This window comes from Ctenocephalides felis, unplaced genomic scaffold (genome assembly GCF_003426905.1).
Source record: "Ctenocephalides felis isolate EL2017-DRISC unplaced genomic scaffold, ASM342690v1 CF-g0.4_SCAFFOLD_01170, whole genome shotgun sequence".
Taxonomy (NCBI): Eukaryota; Metazoa; Arthropoda; class Insecta; order Siphonaptera; family Pulicidae; genus Ctenocephalides; species Ctenocephalides felis.
Window position 1 is genome coordinate 49,276,267 of NW_020537324.1, and position 20,561 is coordinate 49,296,827.

The 20,561-nt window shown below is 29.8% G+C and overlaps 2 protein-coding genes across 2 annotated transcripts in view; one reads left to right on the top strand and one right to left on the bottom strand.

Annotated features, from left to right (window-relative positions):
* Nucleotides 1–3,187: 3,187 nt before the first annotated feature.
* Nucleotides 3,188–4,417, bottom strand: LOC113367349 (aspartate aminotransferase, mitochondrial-like). Its single transcript, XM_026608960.1, has one exon. The coding sequence runs from the start codon at nucleotides 4,415–4,417 to the stop codon at nucleotides 3,188–3,190; it is 1,230 nt and encodes a 409-aa protein (XP_026464745.1).
* Nucleotides 4,418–8,910: 4,493 nt separating this feature from the next.
* LOC113368303 (amyloid beta A4 precursor protein-binding family B member 1-interacting protein) overlaps nucleotides 8,911–20,561 on the top strand; it is a 517,505-nt gene continuing 505,854 nt past the window's right edge. Inside the window, exon 1 of the mRNA XM_026609849.1 lies at nucleotides 8,911–9,102. The gene's annotated coding sequence lies outside the window, so the exon portion shown is untranslated. The remainder of the gene's footprint in view (nucleotides 9,103–20,561) is intronic.

A 20,561-nucleotide genomic window follows, 5' to 3' on the forward strand; every position in this document is an offset into this window, starting at 1 on the left:
CTTTATCGATTCAGACAGCTATATTGGCAGTCGATAAGTGCTGTATGGATTTATGCCTCACATACATCCTGTTATCCCTATCGTAATTGTTTCTTTAGTCCTGTCGTATCTAATGCTTTCTTATTTGGATTAAAGCAGTAATCCACTTAGAGAGCGTCTTCAAACGCTTCAATTAACAATGTGCTGGACGATCGGCTTTTCCTACCCGCTCGGATTTCATTAGTGCGCGCGATAATCCAATAGAACAGTTTTGTCAGTCGGTCTTCACTTACAATACAATGCCAGTATAGCGTTAAACAAGAATTGACCAAAGGACTTCATTAAAGTAACGTATAATAGAATAAAACGGCTTTGTAAATGCGCATTCCTGGTAATCAATGTACCATGGACATATTAGAAGAAATACAGCAGAGTGACGGACGCTAAAGGTTTTGTACAAATACCTGTTAATTAAAATAAGTGTAACATCAATTTGAGATTGTTCATGGTTCTTGTTTATTAATTCAACCTCAATCACATAAACTTAGTTACATAAATATTTATATTGGATATAAGAATAATTAAACTCTATTTAGAACTTATACTCATCTGCATATGTATATCAATGTTGAACTAACAAGGAGAACCTCAGGTTTTCCCGTCTTGAATTTTGATGAAGCTTTGCACGATAATAAAGTTGAACGTCAAAACGAACTCATTGAAATATTAGAGTCCTATGAGAAGTGGTTCAATTATAAAAATTAATTAAAACATGGAAATATTAGGCTCCTATTGAAGTCGATATTATAATATATGTAGCTACAGAACTTCCAAATATGTACATTAATTTTTATTTAAGAAATAAACAGAGTTAATTAATAATTATGAAAATATTTCACAGATATAAAAAAAAATTGAAACTAGTTGGTATTAGTATTTTGCCTTATGGCAAATTACATAAACTTCCCGATATGTGTAAAGAATCGACTTAATCAATAAAATATAAATTAATTTATGAGTGATTAAAAGTATTCCGAGTGAATTTATTATACATATAATATTTAAAACGTACAAACACGTTAACTAAAATATTTTCTAAAAGCAAACTTTCAAAAATTAACAATTTTTATAATTGAACTAGTTTCCGTAGGACTTTAATAGTTTAGTATGTTCATTATCGTCTAATTTTACTCTTAATATTTTACTCTTAATTAATACTCATTTTCTTAAACTTTGATGAATTTTTAACATTAAACTACTTTTCGTAAGCCCGTAATATTTCAGTAAGTTGTATAAGACCATGATATATATCGCCACAAAAGTTACATAAAAATCGGCTTAAAATTTTTTTTAGCAATTAATTACAAGAAAACGGCTCGGTAGATTGTCACCTAAAACTAATCAGTATCATTTCCAACTAATATCTTTTATTCAGTTTTTGATTTTTTAAAATGGATTCGGTATTTTTAGCTTAAATGTGGACGAAAAGATTTAACACTTCTTTCCAAATCACAAAGAAACGGCTCGGCCGATCGTCGCACAAAACTGAGAAATGATAATCCTCATCGAGATACATCAAATGACTTTTAAATTTTTGAAATCGAAATCTGAAATTCTGAAACGTCTATGGAAGGTCTAGTTTTGACAAAAGCCAAAAAAACGATACTAATTTTTGCCAACTTTTAGTATGTTCATTATCGTCTAATTTTACTCTTAATATTTTACTCTTAATTAATACTCATTTTCTTAAACTTTGATGAATTTTTAAAATTAAACGACTTGTCGTAGGACCGTAATATTTTAGTATGATCTATAAGACTATGGTATTTACCATCAAAAAAAAAATTCATGAAAATCGTCAAAAAAAAAATTTTACACTTTATTACAAGAAAACGGTTGAACGGGAATCAGCATGATTCCCAACCAATATCTTCCGAACAGTTTTTGAATGTTCAAAATCGGTTCAGAAGTGCGGGCTAAAATGTGGACGAAATTTTTTCCACTTTTCTGCTATTTACAAAGAAACGGCTTGGCTGATCATCGGACAAAATTGATAAACGCTAGTTCTTATCGAGATTCATCAAATGGCTCTAAATTTTTGAAATCGATCCGTTCACGAGTAGCCTTTTGTCGAGCATTTCTCACAACGGTTTGCATTTGGAAACATATTGCTATCTATATTTCCAAGTAAAAATAGCCCTATTACTTCATTGCTCCATCAATAAATACTCGCTCTATTACAGAAGTTGATAATAATCATTTAGCACACAGAGATAGTACAACTGCTCATGTTGGCATCTAGTAGAACCCTCTAACATTAAGTCAAATCAGCCTAACAGATTAAAGGACTCTTAAATAAATTCTCATTGCAGTTCAAAATTATACTAATAAAAAAAACTTATCTAATACAAGCGAACTTTATAGTGCTTGTAATATTGATTTTCCTTTTAAATTGCATTAATTTAAAAAATTGGTTTCATTAGCACTCCTTCATATTACATATATGGATTTGTGAAATTAATGAAATAAGACTTAAGTATACAAACTATTTTCTGAAATGTCTACTTTTTCATCATTTTTTTAAAATATTGTAAACATGAGCAAAGTACTTGCAATGACAGCTTAATCCACTAAATCATTAATACTTTCACAAAATTAGCAAATTGTTAGTAAAATACTCTATTGAATTTTCTTCACCGAAGTTCTATGAAACGCATAATCGTCAAAAGTTTACATATGTTCTTCAATTAATTCAATGTCGCCTACAGGTAGGTGGGTAGGTGAACTAGAGAACACTTAATCAAGTCAAATGTTCCATGAATAATATATTGTTCAAAGATACTACAAATTACAAATGGAATAATATATTAACGGGTAATTATTGTAGTCGAATCATATATGATTGTATCCACATCGTAAATGTTATTTCGGTGCTTTTCAATTATTTTTAAGTAGGCATCCTATCTATATAAATTAATATTTTCAATGTAGAATGCAGTATAGGATCACTAAATAAATTAGATCAAAGTGATTATTTATTATATAAGATGATTTACTTTAATAGTAAATATTTACTTACATTTTTCATCACAACGTATAGGATCCTTAACTTCTGATGCGTGTTCAAATAAAATAAAAAAAAAATTAAAAAAAAAAAACAACAAATTTAAATAATTTAAATATTTATTTTATTATCAAATGTTTATTATTATTTTGTTACTTCATGAAGCCCTTTGGCAACATAATCTACATTCAGTTTTTTAATTCCTGCCAAAGACAATCTTCCTTCATGCCTCACATATATGTGGAACTCATCCTTTAATCGCTTCACATGTTCATCGCTCATATTCATATAGTAATAAGGTCCAATTTGTGATAAAATATTCTTCCAATTTTTCTTAGATCCTTGTTTCTTTAAAGCTTTGTATAAATGTACTCTTGCTTTTCTTAATCGTAGCAACATTTTTTTTAAATCTTTTTGCCACATGCAATACAATTCCTCATCGGATAAAATTTCCATGACTATGCGCGCCCCATGAGCTGGTGGGCTGTTATACAGAGGACGGATGATAATTTTTAATTGAGACATGATACGATCACTTTCTTCTTTACAATCAGTTGTAAACGATAAAACGCCTACACGTTCAGCATACAAGCCCATATTTTTCGAAAAACTTGATGCCACACATAAATTTATACCGTGACTTACGAAATATCTTAGTGGAAAAGCGTCGATATTCATGTCACCAGTTGCAAATCCCTGGAACGCCAAATCAAAAAATGGAAGCATTTGTTTCTGTTTAATAGACTTAGCCAAAATTTTCCACTGTTTTTTCTTCAGATCTACTCCTGTAGGATTATGAGCACTAGCTTGAAGTAAAATAATGGACTTATCAGGCATCATTGCTACGTCCCTCATCATGCCTTTGAAATCTAACTTAACTTCTGAATTTGTGTACGTATACTGTTTAACTGGTAATCCTACGTTTTTCATTATGCCGATGTGAGGTGGCCAAGTGGGTTTAGATACAAAAAGAATTTTTTCTCCGGACCAAAACTTAGATAAAAACATTCCGCCGATGCTTAAAGCGCCGGTTCCTGAAACACATTGCACTGTAGCTACCTTGTCGTCCAAACATTCGCTGCGCTCTCCGAAGGCAAATTCTTGAGACATTTTACAAAATGTCGTATCGCCTTGAATGGGTAAATATTCTTGATTCATATTCTTTAGTAAAATCCTTTCCATGGCTTTTGTTACACTGGGTAGCACATGAGGCCCATTCTCATCGTGATACGTCCCCATGGTCAAATCGACTTTATTTTTGTGGGTGTCCTTTCGCATTGTATCCATAAGGCCTATTATAGGATCTGGTGGACCTAATGGTATATTCACCCAATAAGAGTAATACTTCATAATTTTTATGTTTGTAACCTTCATTATAGAATGACATTGTTGAATTTTTATTAATGGTATATAATGATTCGATTTATAACAGATAATTCTTGATAATATACTTAAAATTTGCATAATGATCACATATAAAAAGGAAATAAAATTACTCGTGATTTAAAATTTTTGTAACTAAATGTCAAATTAGACATAAAATTTTAATGATTATACATAATTTTATTTTATTATGCTGATTAGTCTTTAAGATATGATAATGAATATTGAAATTAACTATTCACGAATGAACTCCAATATAAATTGTAATGCCGATATAATTATGCACATTTAATGACAAATTATAAAATACATCAGCATCACAAATATTGTAAAAATTATATTCATCAAATTGAAATGGAATGTCTAAATTCTACAAAAATAATTTTCAAAAATTATGCAGAATTTCAAACAATATCAGCATTATAAGACATAATAAAGTTCTAACTTCATTTTAGATAGCTAATTTTAAAAAAATTCATCAAATAATAATGGGATTTAACTCTCTCATCTATTATATGGATGCTTCAATTATTTGGATTGTCAACTGTAGAAGCCATATAGTTTAGACACAAAAATAGTTATAAAAATTTCTATTATATAATAAATAATCGCATGCTATTAGAGTTAACAGAATCATTCATTGGCTGATGATTTTAACGCTAATTATCATTTGTGACGTATTGAGTTTCTTAATTATTGATGTATAAAAAACTATAAAAAAAATAGATCAGTATTTTCTCAAATTCATTAAAGTTTTCATCAACAACTATATTTTTGGAATTTTTTGAAAAAATAGAATTCGTAGTCTAAATTAACCTAAACGATAAGCAATTGAAATATAAAAAGATATCAAAGTTTAGCATTTCGCTCCGCATTTAAGCAATTCTAATCAGAATCTTTGCCGAAGCAACTGTAGGTTCTATATTCTTTCGTAAGTTGCTACTAATTACACGTTACGTCACAATTAAATAAAATACGTTTTTAAAATATGAAATGATTGAAATTTGATAAACAAATTAATTTAATTCATACGATTACAGATATTATAAGTAATGTTTAAAATATATCAATTGAAAATCGTTTTCCATGAAAACGAAATCTTTATTTTCTAAATAAACAGTTCAAAATTTTATCTAAATAGCTAATTCCAATTCTTGTTTACAATATCGCTTATTTACACGTATCGGAGAGTTCATCCAACTTGCCTTAAGGCAAAATGCTACTTTGAACTAGTTTAACAATAAACAGAAGAGCTATGAGCTGTTGCATAATGGTGTTTCATAACTACGTACAGAATATGGTTTGCCTGTCGATATCTATTACACTTTTCAATATTAACATTTTTCTAATACTGATACCACTTTTAATTGGATGGTAACAATACCGGGAAAAGTCGACACTCAGTTGGAAACATGTCAAACTATATAGTGGTAAATTGCTGGACTTCGCTTGTAGAAAGTTTATTTTTTTAAAAAAACGTATGGTAAGTTATTGTAAGCGCCCAAAAATCGAAAGTATAAATTTTTGATTAGCTTCACTTTCAGAGGTTTCTGAACATTTTCAAATACCTCAGAAAAAATGAATGTGTTTTGTAAGCGTGGATACAATTTTTGTCGACGTTTGCGGTAGTACCGCTTAACCAATTTGAATAATTCAATAAGCTATCGATGCTTACTAATAGGGAAATTTACTAATTAATTTTTGAGAAAGGTCGGCTCTGCCGATTCCGACAGACGAAGCAAAAGATTGCAGAAAATTGAAATTAAGTATTTGAGAGAACATGGCATCCGATTTTAATGATTTGGGTTTTAATTTTAATTCTAAAAATAAAATTATAACACTCACTTATATACATCAAATAAACAATTTTAACTGCGCAATTGATTTTATATAATTCTTAAAAATATGTGATAAGATCATTCATTCTAAATTTCATTTTGTTTATAAAATACGAATATTAAAGTTACGGCATTTACTATAACCTATTTAATATTCTTTGAATATTTCATTACGGTACAAGATGTTCCAGCAACTCGCCTTAAGGCACGATGCCATGCACCCATAGTTAATTTTGAAATGCTTAAATTTCCTAAAATTCTGAGTGACAAATATGAATTTCAAATTTGTTTGTTAATTAATTTTCTGTATAACATTTAGCTATAAATCTTTACCTTTAGATCAACTAAAACTTGAAAGTCTTATATAAGCGGTGCATCATTTTTTAATTTCCCGTTATAGTAATCGCAAAAAAATCGAAAAAGAAAATGTTTGGATACAATTTTTTGTCCACGATTTCGGGCGCATAAATCAACCGGAATGTTTTAAAAAACATTCGATTCCTATTGTTAGAGACATGCTAATTAGTTTTATGCAAAAGCTGGTTCAGCCATTTCGAAGATACGAGGCAAAAGGTGCCAAAAACGGTAATTCAGTTTTTGAGAGAATGGAGCGCCGGATTTGAATGATTCAAAAAAAGTTTTTTTTGCAAAGGCTGGTCCAGCCGTTTCGAAGATACGAGGCAAAAAGTGCCAAAAACGGCAATTCAGTTTTTGAGAAAATGGAGCGCCGGATTTGAATGATTCAAAGAAAGCATTTTGATTGTATTGACGAAATGAAGACTTGATTACATTTTTAAACAGGTAGGATTAGCGGTTTTGGAGATATAGTACAAAAAGTAGAAAGAAATAATATTTGGCGGTCTAAAATGATCATCAATTCATCAGACATATCAATTTTGTTACAATTTTTCACCGTACCAATTTTTCAATTTTTAAAGTTCCAGCAATTTGTCTTAAGGTATGATGCCATGCACCACTAGTTAACTACCCATATTTGATATATTGTTATTATGAAAACTACTCTAATGCCAATCAAATTTTTAATTGAATACGCTTTTGAAACATGTCAAATAAATGAAAACCAAAGTCACTACTTGACACCACTATTTAACTTCCCGAGTTTATGTTTTCATCAAAAAATCCGATTCGCTAATTTTATGTTATCTCGACGTTTCAAGCCATTCTGAATCGAATGAGACCAAATTTGGAAAAAGTATGTGTGTGAGTGTATGTGTATGTGTGTATGTGAACAGATGTTTTGCCGTAAATCGACGTTTTCTCAAAAACGGCTGGGCCGATTTCAAAAATTTAAAAGCGATTCGATGTATCTCGACAAGGACTATCGTTTGTCAGTTTTGTGGGACGATCGGCCGAGACGTTTCTCTATAAATAGCAGAAAAGTGAAAAATTTCTTCTACGTTTCAGCCCGCAATTCTGTACCGATTATGAAAATTCAAAAACCGTTCGAAAGTTATTGATTGGGAATCGTGCTGATTAGTTTTTGGTAAAGATCGGCCGGGCCGTTTTCTTGTAATGAAGTGTTAAAAATTTTTTTTTCGAAGATTTTCATTATTATTATTTGACGGTAGATGCTATAGTCTTCTAGAACATATTAAAATATTACGGCCCTACGACAATTGGTTTAACTTTGGAAATTCGTCAAAATTTGCAAAAACTGGTATCGTTTTTTGGCATTTGTCAGAATTAGACCAAGAAAAACGCCTGAACCGATTTCAGAAATTTAAAAGCTATTTGATGTATTTCGATGAGCACTATCGTTTGTCAGTTTTGCGACGATCTGCCGAACCGTTTCTTTGTTATTTGAAAAAAAGTGTAAAACTTTTCGTCCACATTTAAACTCACTGTTCGAAAGATATTAGTTGGGAATAATACTGATTAGTATTAGGTGAAAATCTAAATCGAGCCGTTTTCTTAACATAATTAACTGTTGAAAAATAAATGTAAGCCGATTTTTATGGATTTATTTTTAGCGATATATACCATGGTCTCATAGAACTTACTGAAATATTACGGCCTCACGACAAGTAGTTTAATTTTAAAAATTCATCAAAGTTTAAGAAAATGATTAGTTTTTTTGACGTTTGTTAAAATTAAAATTGGACGATTTTACTTGATATAACGATAGAGTACTTGGTTTTAATGAACTTATCAAGCCATTAAAGTCCTAAACTGGTTCAATTATAACAATTGTTGATTTCTGAAAATTTACTTTTAGAAAATACACCGTGTCAAAGTGTTCGCTCGTTTTCAAATATGTGTAATAAATCCACTCGGAATACTTATAATCAATCATAAATTAATTTATTTTTTATTGATTAAGTCGATTATTTAAACATATCGGGAAGTTCATGTAACTTGCCTCAAGGCTAAATACCAAACCAACTAGTTAAATAAATAATTGATTCGCAAAAGAATTACAGCTTTTCATACATGGAATTGCTTATCGATAATAACAAGATGTGACCATTATAAATCGATAATAACCAATAAGTGCGAGACCACTGCATCTCGGTCTATGCGTTATCGCTCCGTGCACCGTCAGTGTACTCGTACTGCGTTCGTCCATGTTCTCTTCCGTCCGATATTCCGCATGCTCCAGTAGTACTCCGACGCCGTCGTTGGCAACATCGGTCTGGTTCTTTCCGAACTCTCGGTTATATTATTATTAGTGTTTCTGTTCTGTCGGTCAGTGTGTGCGAGGTTATAATCAGTTCGTTTGGTATTTGTGCGACTCGCTTTTCTATTGTGCATTTAAACAGTTTGTCTTAAGTGTCACGTGCTATCTGGTTTGAGGAGAAGTTTATTTCAGCCGGAATTGTAAGTACTGTTGCAACAGATCACAGTTTTTTAATTGATTCTCGTTTAATTTGACACTTTGCGTAACATTTGTTGTCGTCGCGTGCAGCGACGAGCACGCGCTTTGTAATGTTTTGTTTTGGATTGTCATGCTTGCGGTATATTGACTTCGGTTCGATGACAAAGTAAGAAACTCATATGTTGGTATGGTATTTCATTACAGAGTTATAAGTGAAATCACCAGATGAGCACTTATTTGTGTCACTAAAATTATAGAAAAGTTATATTTTCTGTTCTTTAAAAATATTGTTTTTTTTTTAAATATCTGCGCCTATTCCATTATAGAAGATCAGCAAATTTTTACTAGTATGTACTTACAATTTTTAACTTCCCGTAGGGTAGTTATAGTAATCCAAAAAAATCGAAAATGAAATTTTTTGCATATCTTCACGTTTTGAAGGATTTTGGCATACCTCAGAAAAAATGGATGTGTATGTGTGTTTTGTATTTCCCCATTTTTCCGTCCACGTTTTCGGGCACACGGATCAACCGATTTGAATGGTTCAAAAAACATTCGATTCTTATTGATAGGGAGATGTGTCGATTAGTTTTTGGTAAAGGCTGGTCCAGCAGTTACGGAGATCAACAGCAAAGAGTGCAGAAAGTAGAAATCGAGTTTTTGAGAGAACGGAGTATCCGATTTGAATGGTCTAAAAAACATTCTATTTGTAATGATTGGGAGAAGAGGTGATTAGTTTTTGGCAAAGGCAGGTCCAGCCATTTCGAAGATATAGAGCTAAATGTGCAGAAAGTTGCAGTTTTTGAGAGAACTAAGCGTCCGGTTTGAATGATTCAAAGAACTTTCTGCTTGTTTGAACAAAATATGTAATTGCTTTTAGAAAAAAAATGTTTGTTTCAATATTTTTTTCAAATAATTTTTTTTTGTATATCGAAAATGATTCAGATTTTAATTATAATTCTGACTAAAGTTCTAATATTAACTTTAAACAAATAATTTTATCTTTGCAATTCAGTTTATATAATTCTCATAAATATTAGACAATGTTACAATATTTATAATAATCTATTTCGTTACGGTACGGAAAGTTCCAGCAATTTGCCTTAAGGCACGATGCCATACACCACTTTAGTCCCTGGTTACAATTTTTATAACATTTTACAAAATAAATAAATAAATAAATAAATTTCATATGTGCAATGAATAAATACTTATTTAAAGCTACTTAACAATTATTATTAGTATTTATAATTAGAATATCTAAATCGAATGCCAATACAGTGATTAGACGTCCAGGAATGTTGGTATCCATACTGGATGAGTACAATATTGATCTTAAATATATATTTTATTTAACGTACAAATTTTATGTGACATATTATTATAAAATGAGCTGACAATAAAGAAATGTCGCAAATTTTATTAGAGATTATCCGATAATAACTTGTCCAATTAAATTCATTTTTTATCTTCCCGAAGGAGACGTTTATTTTTGCTAAAAAATCCGATTTGGTAATTTTCTTTTCTCGAAGTTTCAAGTCATTCTAAATCAATTGGGATAAAATTTAGAAAAAGTATGCGAGTGTGTGTAGTTTTGTTCGTCTGTGTATGTGTGTGCGTATGTGAACCGATTTTTGGCAATTTGTTGACGTTTTCTGAATTCCGAAAACGGCTCGACTGATTCAAAAAATTTGAATTCATTCGATTTATCTCGATAAGGACTAGGGTTCAATTGTTTTGTACCACGATAAGCCAAGCCGTTTCTTTGTAATTGGCAGAAAACTGTAAATTTTTTTGCCCGCGTGTTAGCTCACATTTTTTTTTATTTTAAAAATTCAAAAACTGTTCGAAAAGGTATTGCTCGGAAATCGCGTTGATTAGTTTTTAGTAAAAATCTGCCCGTTCGTTTTTTCGTAATTAATTGTTTAATTTTTTGATGATTTTGATAAAACTTAGTACGCTGATAGATTGCATAGTTTGAAATAACATACTAAAAAATTATAGACCTTCTACAAGCAAAGAATTATAAAAAATCATCAAAGTTCAGAACTCAGCCACGCATTTGCGATTCTAATTAGAATCTATGCTGAAGCTTATATGCATTCCGTGCTTCGTATGTAGCTACTGATTACAGTCGACGTCCACACTTAGATAAAATACATTTTTAGAAACCAAAATGGATGTAATTAAATGTAGTAGACAAATAAATTTAATTCATACAATTTTAGATATTACACGTTTGTTTGAAAGACGTCAATTGGAAATTACATTGATAAATTTTTAGTGAAAGCGAAAATATTATTTTCTAAAAAAAAAAAACAGTTAAACATTTTATATAAATAGCATAATCTCATTTTTTATTAATTAATTCGATTATGTATACGTATTGGGAATAACACGTATTGCTACTCAACTTACAACTATTTTTTTAGTATCTGCAAAAATCAGCAAAGTTTTGGTAGTACTTAGAATGTCTGAATCAAATGCCAATCCAGTTATTGTATGTCCAGATATAATGGTAATAAATTAATAAAATACTTTAATTAATGTATAAAGTTTACTTACATGACATAATATAGTACACCAAATACACAGTAATTAAATGAAATGTTCCTCAACTTTTACTTGAGATTATGTAACAAGTATACATATATTAGGGTCGAAATTATTAGACTGTTTACATATTAGCCATTTACATGATAACTATCACTTTATTCAATTTTTATTATAAAATCACAGTTCTATTAATTCCTTTATATTAATGTCTTAAAATATATTTGTACATATATATTTATATGTGTAACATATTTAAGATAATACTTGAATATAATTATATGTGCGAAAAAAATATAAATTAATTTGTAAAGCCTCATTTTATACGTTCATAATGCGTTCATAATTTTATATTTGAATTTATTACATACACTTGGTTACACTTTTTAGAGAAGAAAAGATATTTCATTTGATGATAATTATATTGTAATGAAATGTTCAAAAAAGCACTATAGTAGGATATATTGAGTCTTGGAAAAACAATAAATAATTTGTGTCCTTTTGTTGAGTTCAAATATATATTTAGCAAAGTAGTTAGCAACAATTATTCATAAATAACATTTAATATTTTTTATCAAATTTAAAGATTCCTTTCATGCTACCTGTAATTCTAATTATTTAAATAATCTTTAATTACTAAATTAATTTTATCATTGCTTTTTTCGTAGAATTAAAACAAACTTTATTTATTTATCAGATTATGTCTTATCTAAGAAAACAAATTTACAAGCTTAAGTATTAAATACCGAGACATGATAATCATTTATATAAATGTTTCTGATATCTTTAAAATCGTGATAAGATCACAATAATTAATTAATTGTGGAACTATTTTTTATATTTTCAAAAAACTCCTTTTCCATGAACTGTCTAATTTATTTTTAACCATTACTTATTAATATATTTCAATCTTCTAATTTTATCTTGTAAAAAATTATGCCCTCATTTTAGGTAGCATTTCATACACCGTGAAAACTTTCTTATCTTATCTTTTTGATATATAATATTTTCTAAATATTTTTCATGTTGGATGTCAATACAGGTTTAGTTGACCAACCATGCGATTATTGACATAATTCTTATCTTTTTTATCAATAACGATATAAATGTATATTTATATCAATATATTAGTGAACAATAAATTGCATTTAAGGTTTTCACGTGTGATTCGGATTACGACTAAGTTACTAGTATTACTTTTACTTTGAAAATAAATTATAAATGGGCGAGAGTAAAATAAAAATATATAAAAAACAAAAAAATGACATAAACTTAAACTTCTGTACGTGAGAGAAGTCTAGTAGTTTTAAAATAATTCCCTAAATAATATTTCTTAATTTTATAACATTTTATTTTCAAGTACATATATTGTGTTATATTAAAAAAAATATGTTTTTAATTTAAATTTAGTACAAAAACAGATTGAGCATCCTAATCCTAATTGCTTATGAAGGATTTTATTACATATAATTAATAACAGAAGTATTAAAAAAAAATTAATGACCTATTTTTAATTTTATGTTAAGTAAACAAAACATTATCTATTATTATCTATTATTATTTTTATATAGATGCTGTTATCACTGTATAGAATTGTCCCTTTTTTACGGCAATTTTTTGTAGTCTTTAGTAAAACAAAGTAACAAAGAAAAAAAAAGAATTATAACAATATATATAGCTCAATATTCAAAAATTTGAAATAGAATTAAAATCATTATATTTTATTCTAAATAAAAATTGGAATTTTGTCTATTTAAAATTTAAAATAAAACGCACACTGCTAATTTGTAATTAAATTGTATACATTGTATAACCGATCCGAATGATGTTTTCATTCGAATGATTTAAATGATTTTTTTACTCATATTCATATTCATTATGCGATATATAAAAATCTACAGATTGTTTACTAACGAATATATAACTATTTATAACACAAATTTAATAGTGTGAGTAGTATTATATGAAAAATTATTAACATGTTTACACAAATATAGGCATTTTATACTTTCATAGAATATTTCGGTCGAGTATTTCGTTGTACTTACTAATTATTTTTAAAATGTTATCGAATATAAAATGAAACACTAAATTATAATTATTTTTCAGAAATGAGTAATTAGTAATCGATTACCAAGTTTAGGACTTTTTATTTCATTTGTCTGCTTTTGGTGACCCACACTTGCCATAAATCAAAAATATCAAACTGGGGTACAGACAGTGCTATCAAAAATATATTCATAAGCGAGTTTAATGATCTATAAAAATTAATTAACGATTGATCAAAAAAGAATCTCAATGAATTCGACTGTACTCAACTACTTACATTCATTTGTACCACTTATGAATTTATTGCCTGCTTTACTTGACAATTCATTCATGGCCTTGCATATTAATTGGTAATGGAATGTCTTTCCAAACTTCCGTTTGTGCTAAGGAATTCCTCTACTACTTATTCCTTAAACGTAGACTTTTAATCGCAATTTAATTAGAATGTCTAACTGTGAACTTCTCTCAATTCAATGGTTCTTACATTGCCAAGATAATTTAATTAGATTGTCTTTAGCAACAAATGTTTCTAGCAATTTATTGTAATTATTTGCTGAAATGTTATATTTCATATTAACTTCCCGTAGGATAAGTTATTATAATCGTCCAAAAATCGAAATTGAATTTTTTTGCATATCTTTACGTTTTGAAGGTTTCTGAACTTAGAAAAAATGGATGGGTTTGTGTGTTTGTACGTATGTATGCATGAATGTATGGATACAATTGTTTGTCCACGTTTTCGAGCGCAAGGATCAATCGATTTGATCTTTTTAATCTGGTTTCTTTTAATCAGGAGATGTGCTAATTAGTTTTTGGCAAAGGCAAGTCCAGCTGTTTCGAATATACGGAGCGAAGAGTGCAGAAAATGAAAATTGCGTTTTTAAGAGGAGCATCGCATTTGAATGATTTAAAAAATATTCAATTTGTAATGATGGGGAGAAGTGGTGTTAAGTTTTTGGCAAGGGCAGAATTTTTTTACTTGAAATAAATAATTTTAACTTTGCGATTCAGTTTATATCATTTTTATAAATGTTGGACAATATCTATTTCAAATCCGATTAAGTTTTTGTTTCACTTTCTTGTACATATATAAACGTCGTCGTCAATTTTATAAGCTCTCATACTTTGTTCATAAAATATGAATAATGCAAGTTACAGTATTTATAATAATCTATGCAAAAACATTTGGGGCTCGCCCGTAGGTAAGCGGTTAAGAGCGACGGGACCTAAATCAGAGGTCCCGGGTTCGATACCCACTTCGAGCAGCCTGTTGTCAGGCAGCAGTGACAACGATTTTCACTTGGAAATATAGATAGCAATATGTTTCCAAGTGAAAATAGCCCTTGCCCGGCACTGCTGCACCAATAAAATATCAGCCCTATTAGATTAATTCTAATAACAAAAATCATCAAAATATGGATGGATTAACCATTGGGTTACCATCTAAAAAATACGAAGGAAGGATAAGTTTCAGCCCAACAGCTCATAGGACGTAAGATTCTGATTGCTGTTAAAAATATAATTAAAAAAAAATTTAATATTCCTTAAATATTTCATTACGGTACGGGAAGTTCTAACAATTTGGCAAAAGGCACGGTGCTATACATCTCTAGGCTTAATTTATAATGTAACGGTTTTTATAACAATTTTATGCAAAATATCACATCAAGTCATTATTCTTGGTTGTCTCCAAGAAAACGTTTGAACGTTTATTTATAGTAATTAATTCGCTGAAGACACCAGAATGGAATTTGCCAGGGAAAATGTGAATTTCCCTTCCTAATTATTCATTTGTTGTATTACAGATTTGAATTTGTAACTTTAAACAAATGCATTGATATTGTCAATATATGCACTTGATGATGGTTTGGTTTTTCATGTATAGAAAACCTAAGAATATCTATCAATAATATTTATAAATATTTTACACTTTCATATCATTGTTACTCGTTATAAAAATATTACATAATTTTTTATAACTAAAAACGAACATTTAAGACATGCGTTTTTAATACAGTATACATGTGCAATACTGGAATATATTACTACAGAAATTTATAAAATTGTGCATCAATGTATGTACATTCATGGTATAATTTTACGATTTTTTATCATCGAGTGAATGCAATGATAGATATGATATGTAAATATATCTGTACCGATGTACGCATAAATAAGCATGTGCATGTAAGAATATTCATGCATATTTTCACTATTAGTGCACTATCCGAATGCAATTCCATGACCTAAGACCACCATATTGTTAATCGATATACCTTTATGATTTATAGTTGATTCTATTTTTCAAACATTTGTTTCCATAATTTTGTCTCCTATGTCTTTCAATCCTATGAATACTCTGATGAATGCGCATTCATTATATTTAATCATTATTCTATATACTTCAAATGACTGAAAATGACTGAAAAAACGCCGTTTTCAACATTAATCTGATCCATGTATCCTTATGTTCTTATCTATAGAGGCTGGAAAATAATTTTTTCCCGCGCTTACTATGTGAAGCTGTTTCAATGTACTACTTTGCAAGTGTGGTAGATTTTTCTGATCTATCTGTTGCATTTCGATGTGCTTCAATTGCCATTCATCAGACACGACTTTTCAAACGTCTAATTAATAGTGACACATAATTTGTTACCGTGCTCCATTAATTGTCACTTTCCAATATCTGTGACACGATGGTTTCTGGAGGCAAAGTATGCTAATTGTCATCAAAGCTGCCCTTTTAGCTACCAATCCTGAATAGCGAAACATGACATGTTTTCTCTTTTGCTTTGACAAGGAAAACTGAGAATAGTGAATTTTCTTCAAAATATTGTTTGCCATATGTTAGGGACATTTCTGTGACATATACCTTGCTTGATATTGTCTCAATGGATTTTTTCTGTCTTTTTTTATTTTTACGGTATTTTTCTCACCATTGGTAATGGCTGTATTTTTGATTTGTGAACTTTTTATTCGGCTATTATACTACAAATAATTCTTTTTTTCTTGCTTAGCAATTCAAATTAAATTCTTCCATAATCCATGCTTGGCTAATTATTCACCATGTGATATATTGTACCTATACTTCTCAAAGTATAAAAAAATACTAATGATTCCTTAAATATTACTCATACTATAATTATGTCGAAGTGGTCCATCTAAAATATAGGTAATGACCTAAAACGTATATAGCATTTTACATTTTATATCAAAATCTTACTGCTGCAATTTTACCACTTTACTGCTGGGTGTGCTATTGATTTTCAGTTTTTAATATAGTTTGAAATCTTTAATATTAATGAAAAATACAAAATGAAAATATTGAAGTCAGATGCAAGCATTTTTATCAAATGTCGTTTTATATCACATATATCTGTCGGAATAGATACTTGCAGGTGTTTTAGAAATCTCATTGCTTAAATTACCCGCTTTTCTATGACTGTTCTTGTTGACTTAACGCGCTTTAGATCAGTCATATGTGCATCTATTTTCAAAATTCAATTGTCTTCATTAATACTGTTCTATTTTGTGAATTATACATATTGTCGATAATGATTATTTGATCAGAGTAAGATTTAGTTTTGGTAAAAAAAGAGTGATGAATCTTTTTACTTTTTGCACCATGAGTTATATGAAGGCCTATGTACAAGTAAAGTGAAAACTAGCGGGGCGCATGGCATCGTTTTAAAAAGATTAAAAATTTTGAAAAAAATTTGATTTCAGAGAAACTATAAATTTTTGACAAAAATTTAATTTTTTTCGAAAAAAAGACTTTTTGAAGAAAAGTGTATTTTGAAATATTTTGAAATTCTGAACTTTTTTTCAAAGCAATCGTACTGCTTTAACTGCATAGAGACGAAATATCGAAGCGCGTAAGCGCCGCGCCGCCGTCTAACGGATAAACATTGGTACGGAACCCATAGGAATGTAAACAATATTCATACTTATTGTTCAAATCTCTATAAAATATCTGATAATTTGATGTGCATATGTCTAATGATCATTTTTGACCGCCTTTTTTTACTTTTTTTTACTAGATCTCCGAAACCGCAAGACCTGCCTTCATGAAAATTTGATCAGTTTTTCATCTCGATAATACAAGTAAAATGTTTTCTGAATTATTCAAATTGGACGCTCCATTCTCTTAAAAACTGAGTTACCGTTCTTGGCACTTTTTTCCCCATATCTTCGGAACACGTCTCCTTATCAATACGAATCGAATGTTTTTTTAATTATTCAAATCGCTTCATCCCTTTTCCCGAAATCGTCGACGAAAATTTGTATCCGAACACATATACACACACGCACACACACACATACACACACATACATCCATTTTTTCTAAGGTATGCCAAAATATTCAGAAACCTCTGAAACGTAAAGATATATAAAAATTTTCATTTTCGATTTTTTTGCGATTACTATAACTTACCCTACGGGAAGTTAATAATTACACCAATACAGAAGCATATTTATTCAGTTAATCTCACATACAGAAATTGTATTACATTGAACATTGAACCTTATATAAATAAAAGCTTTGTAACCTACGCATGGATTTTATTTTAGCAATAATGTAAATATAAATGTCAGTTATCGACAGTTGATATCGACAGACATGTTTCAAATGCATTAGAAATCAAAACAGAATAAACTAATTAAATAATTTAAACAGCACCTGCAGTTATATCCCGCTATAATCTCGCAAATAAACGTGGTACGAGCGTTAAACCACAATTTGATTAACACCATTTCATATTGCGATATGGCAAGAATAAAACGGCTTTGAATGTCAAACGTTCACTTCTATTTGAATGCTGGAAACGAGCACACTCCAGCAATATTGTGTAGTTCTCCTGTTATGAATCAAAAACCCATCAATTTCTATTATAGCAGAGCGCGTACTAATTTAGGCGACAATGCACGCAATATCGTTCTGCGGGGCAAAAGCATTGGATCTAGTCATGGTTCCATAGTGATTTGCTCCAAAAATTTTGTGCATCAACTTGAATAACCAGTTGAAAATAGGATTTTGCCTTGAGGCAAGTTGCATGAACTTCCTGAAATGTGTAATAATTGACTTAACCGATCGAAATTGAAAATTATTTAGATGAAATTTTCAACTGTCTGTTTCAAAAATAAAAATTTCGCTTTCACTTAAGTCTAAAGATTGCGATTTTCAATTGATATCTCTCAAACACATTTAAATTATCTGTAATTATATTGTGTTGCTCAGACACGTGCGTGTATGTCCTAAAATTGTAGCTTATTATTCTAAATGTTAATGAATTTATATAATTCAGGACTGCTTTAGTGCATGAAATTTAGAGCCATGTTAATTAGAGAAGTTTCGTAGACTGTTAACTCACTTTTTTGCTAATTCCAAAGTCATTTCTGTTGGCTTCCCCGATCTTCTGGCAAACCTAATTGCAGCTAATCCTTATCTCAGCGGTTTCCAACCTTTTTTGCATCGCGCCCTCCTACAAATATAAAAAAAATTGCTGCGCTCCCCCTTATTTTTTTTAACTGTTTAATTTTATAAATACTCAATTGATATTATCAGACTACAAATTAATATGCAATATTATGTAAAAATATTCATAAAAACTAAATATTTTTTGTTTATTTTTTAATAACGTTTCATAAATGTTGGGTTATTTTCGATAATAGTATTCTGGAAACAGTTGGACATCCCTTAGGACAGCCTGGCGCCCCACTGAGGGGGCGCGCCCCACAGGTTGGAAACCGCTGCCTTATCTAGTTTATGCCAATGCCTTTCAAATTTGTGACACAAATTTTGACTATCATATATTTATAAACTTTGGTAAATTTTTAAAATTAAACTTTGTGTCGTAGACCCCATATATTTTAGTATGTTATTTAGGACCATTATATCTATCAACACAAAAAGTTTTATCGAAAAAAACATTAAGTACGTAGTTTTTGAATATTTGTAATAGTTTTTGAATTTTTAAAATCGATTCAGAATTTTTGGGTAAAACGTGGGCAATTTGTTTTCACATTCTGCTAATTACAAAGAAACGTCTTGGCCGATTACCGCGCAAAACTGATAAACGCTAGTCCTCGTAGAAATACATCGAATGCCTTTTAAATTTTTGAAATCGCTTCAGCCGTTTTTGAGAAAATGTCGATGAAAGGTCAAAAATCGGCTTACATACACACACACAGTCACACTCTCTCAAATACAGATACATTTTCCAAACTTCGTCGGATCCGGAGTAAATCGAATCTGTTCGAAGATGTACTCGTATGTTGTGGGATAAGTTGATATATTGTACTAATTCGTGGAGGTATCATTTGATCAATTTTACATTTCCTTTTGCTTCAACGAGAAAATCTCTCCTAATTTTCTTTCTCATAAAAATTTTATAATACAATTCTAAGTGTATTTACTGCACTTGCCACAGAAAATAAATTTTGTACCGGTGGTGTATAAATAGAAAATATATTTTGAATTAAATATACTGTGCTCAGTGAGAATGTGATCGATAGTGAGAAACTTTTCACTTCCGAACTTTATGAAAACTTCATAAAGTGCGTGACAGCCGTCTATCTTGTGACAATATGAATGCTTTGAAATTTTTATTCGAAATATAGCTAAGTTTTCACGAATCTAAAAAGCATATTTTGTAAGGTGCAGTGATGTTTTATAAACGATGATACAAAATATGTTTTTATCTATGTACAAAGCAACGGAATACAAATGCATTAACTGCAAGTGCAAGTGTATTTCATTGCAAATGAGGTTAATTAACTGCCTCCTCTGTTCCATTTAAAGATTTTATGTATTAGTATCAACATTGTTATGTTTTGTAATCTTTATAATTAATGACAT

What these genes read in the sequence shown, in the direction of transcription:
- LOC113367349 (XM_026608960.1), bottom strand. Translation starts at nt 4,417, where the DNA reads ATGAAGGTTACAAACATAAAAATTATGAAGTATTACTCTTATTGGGTG.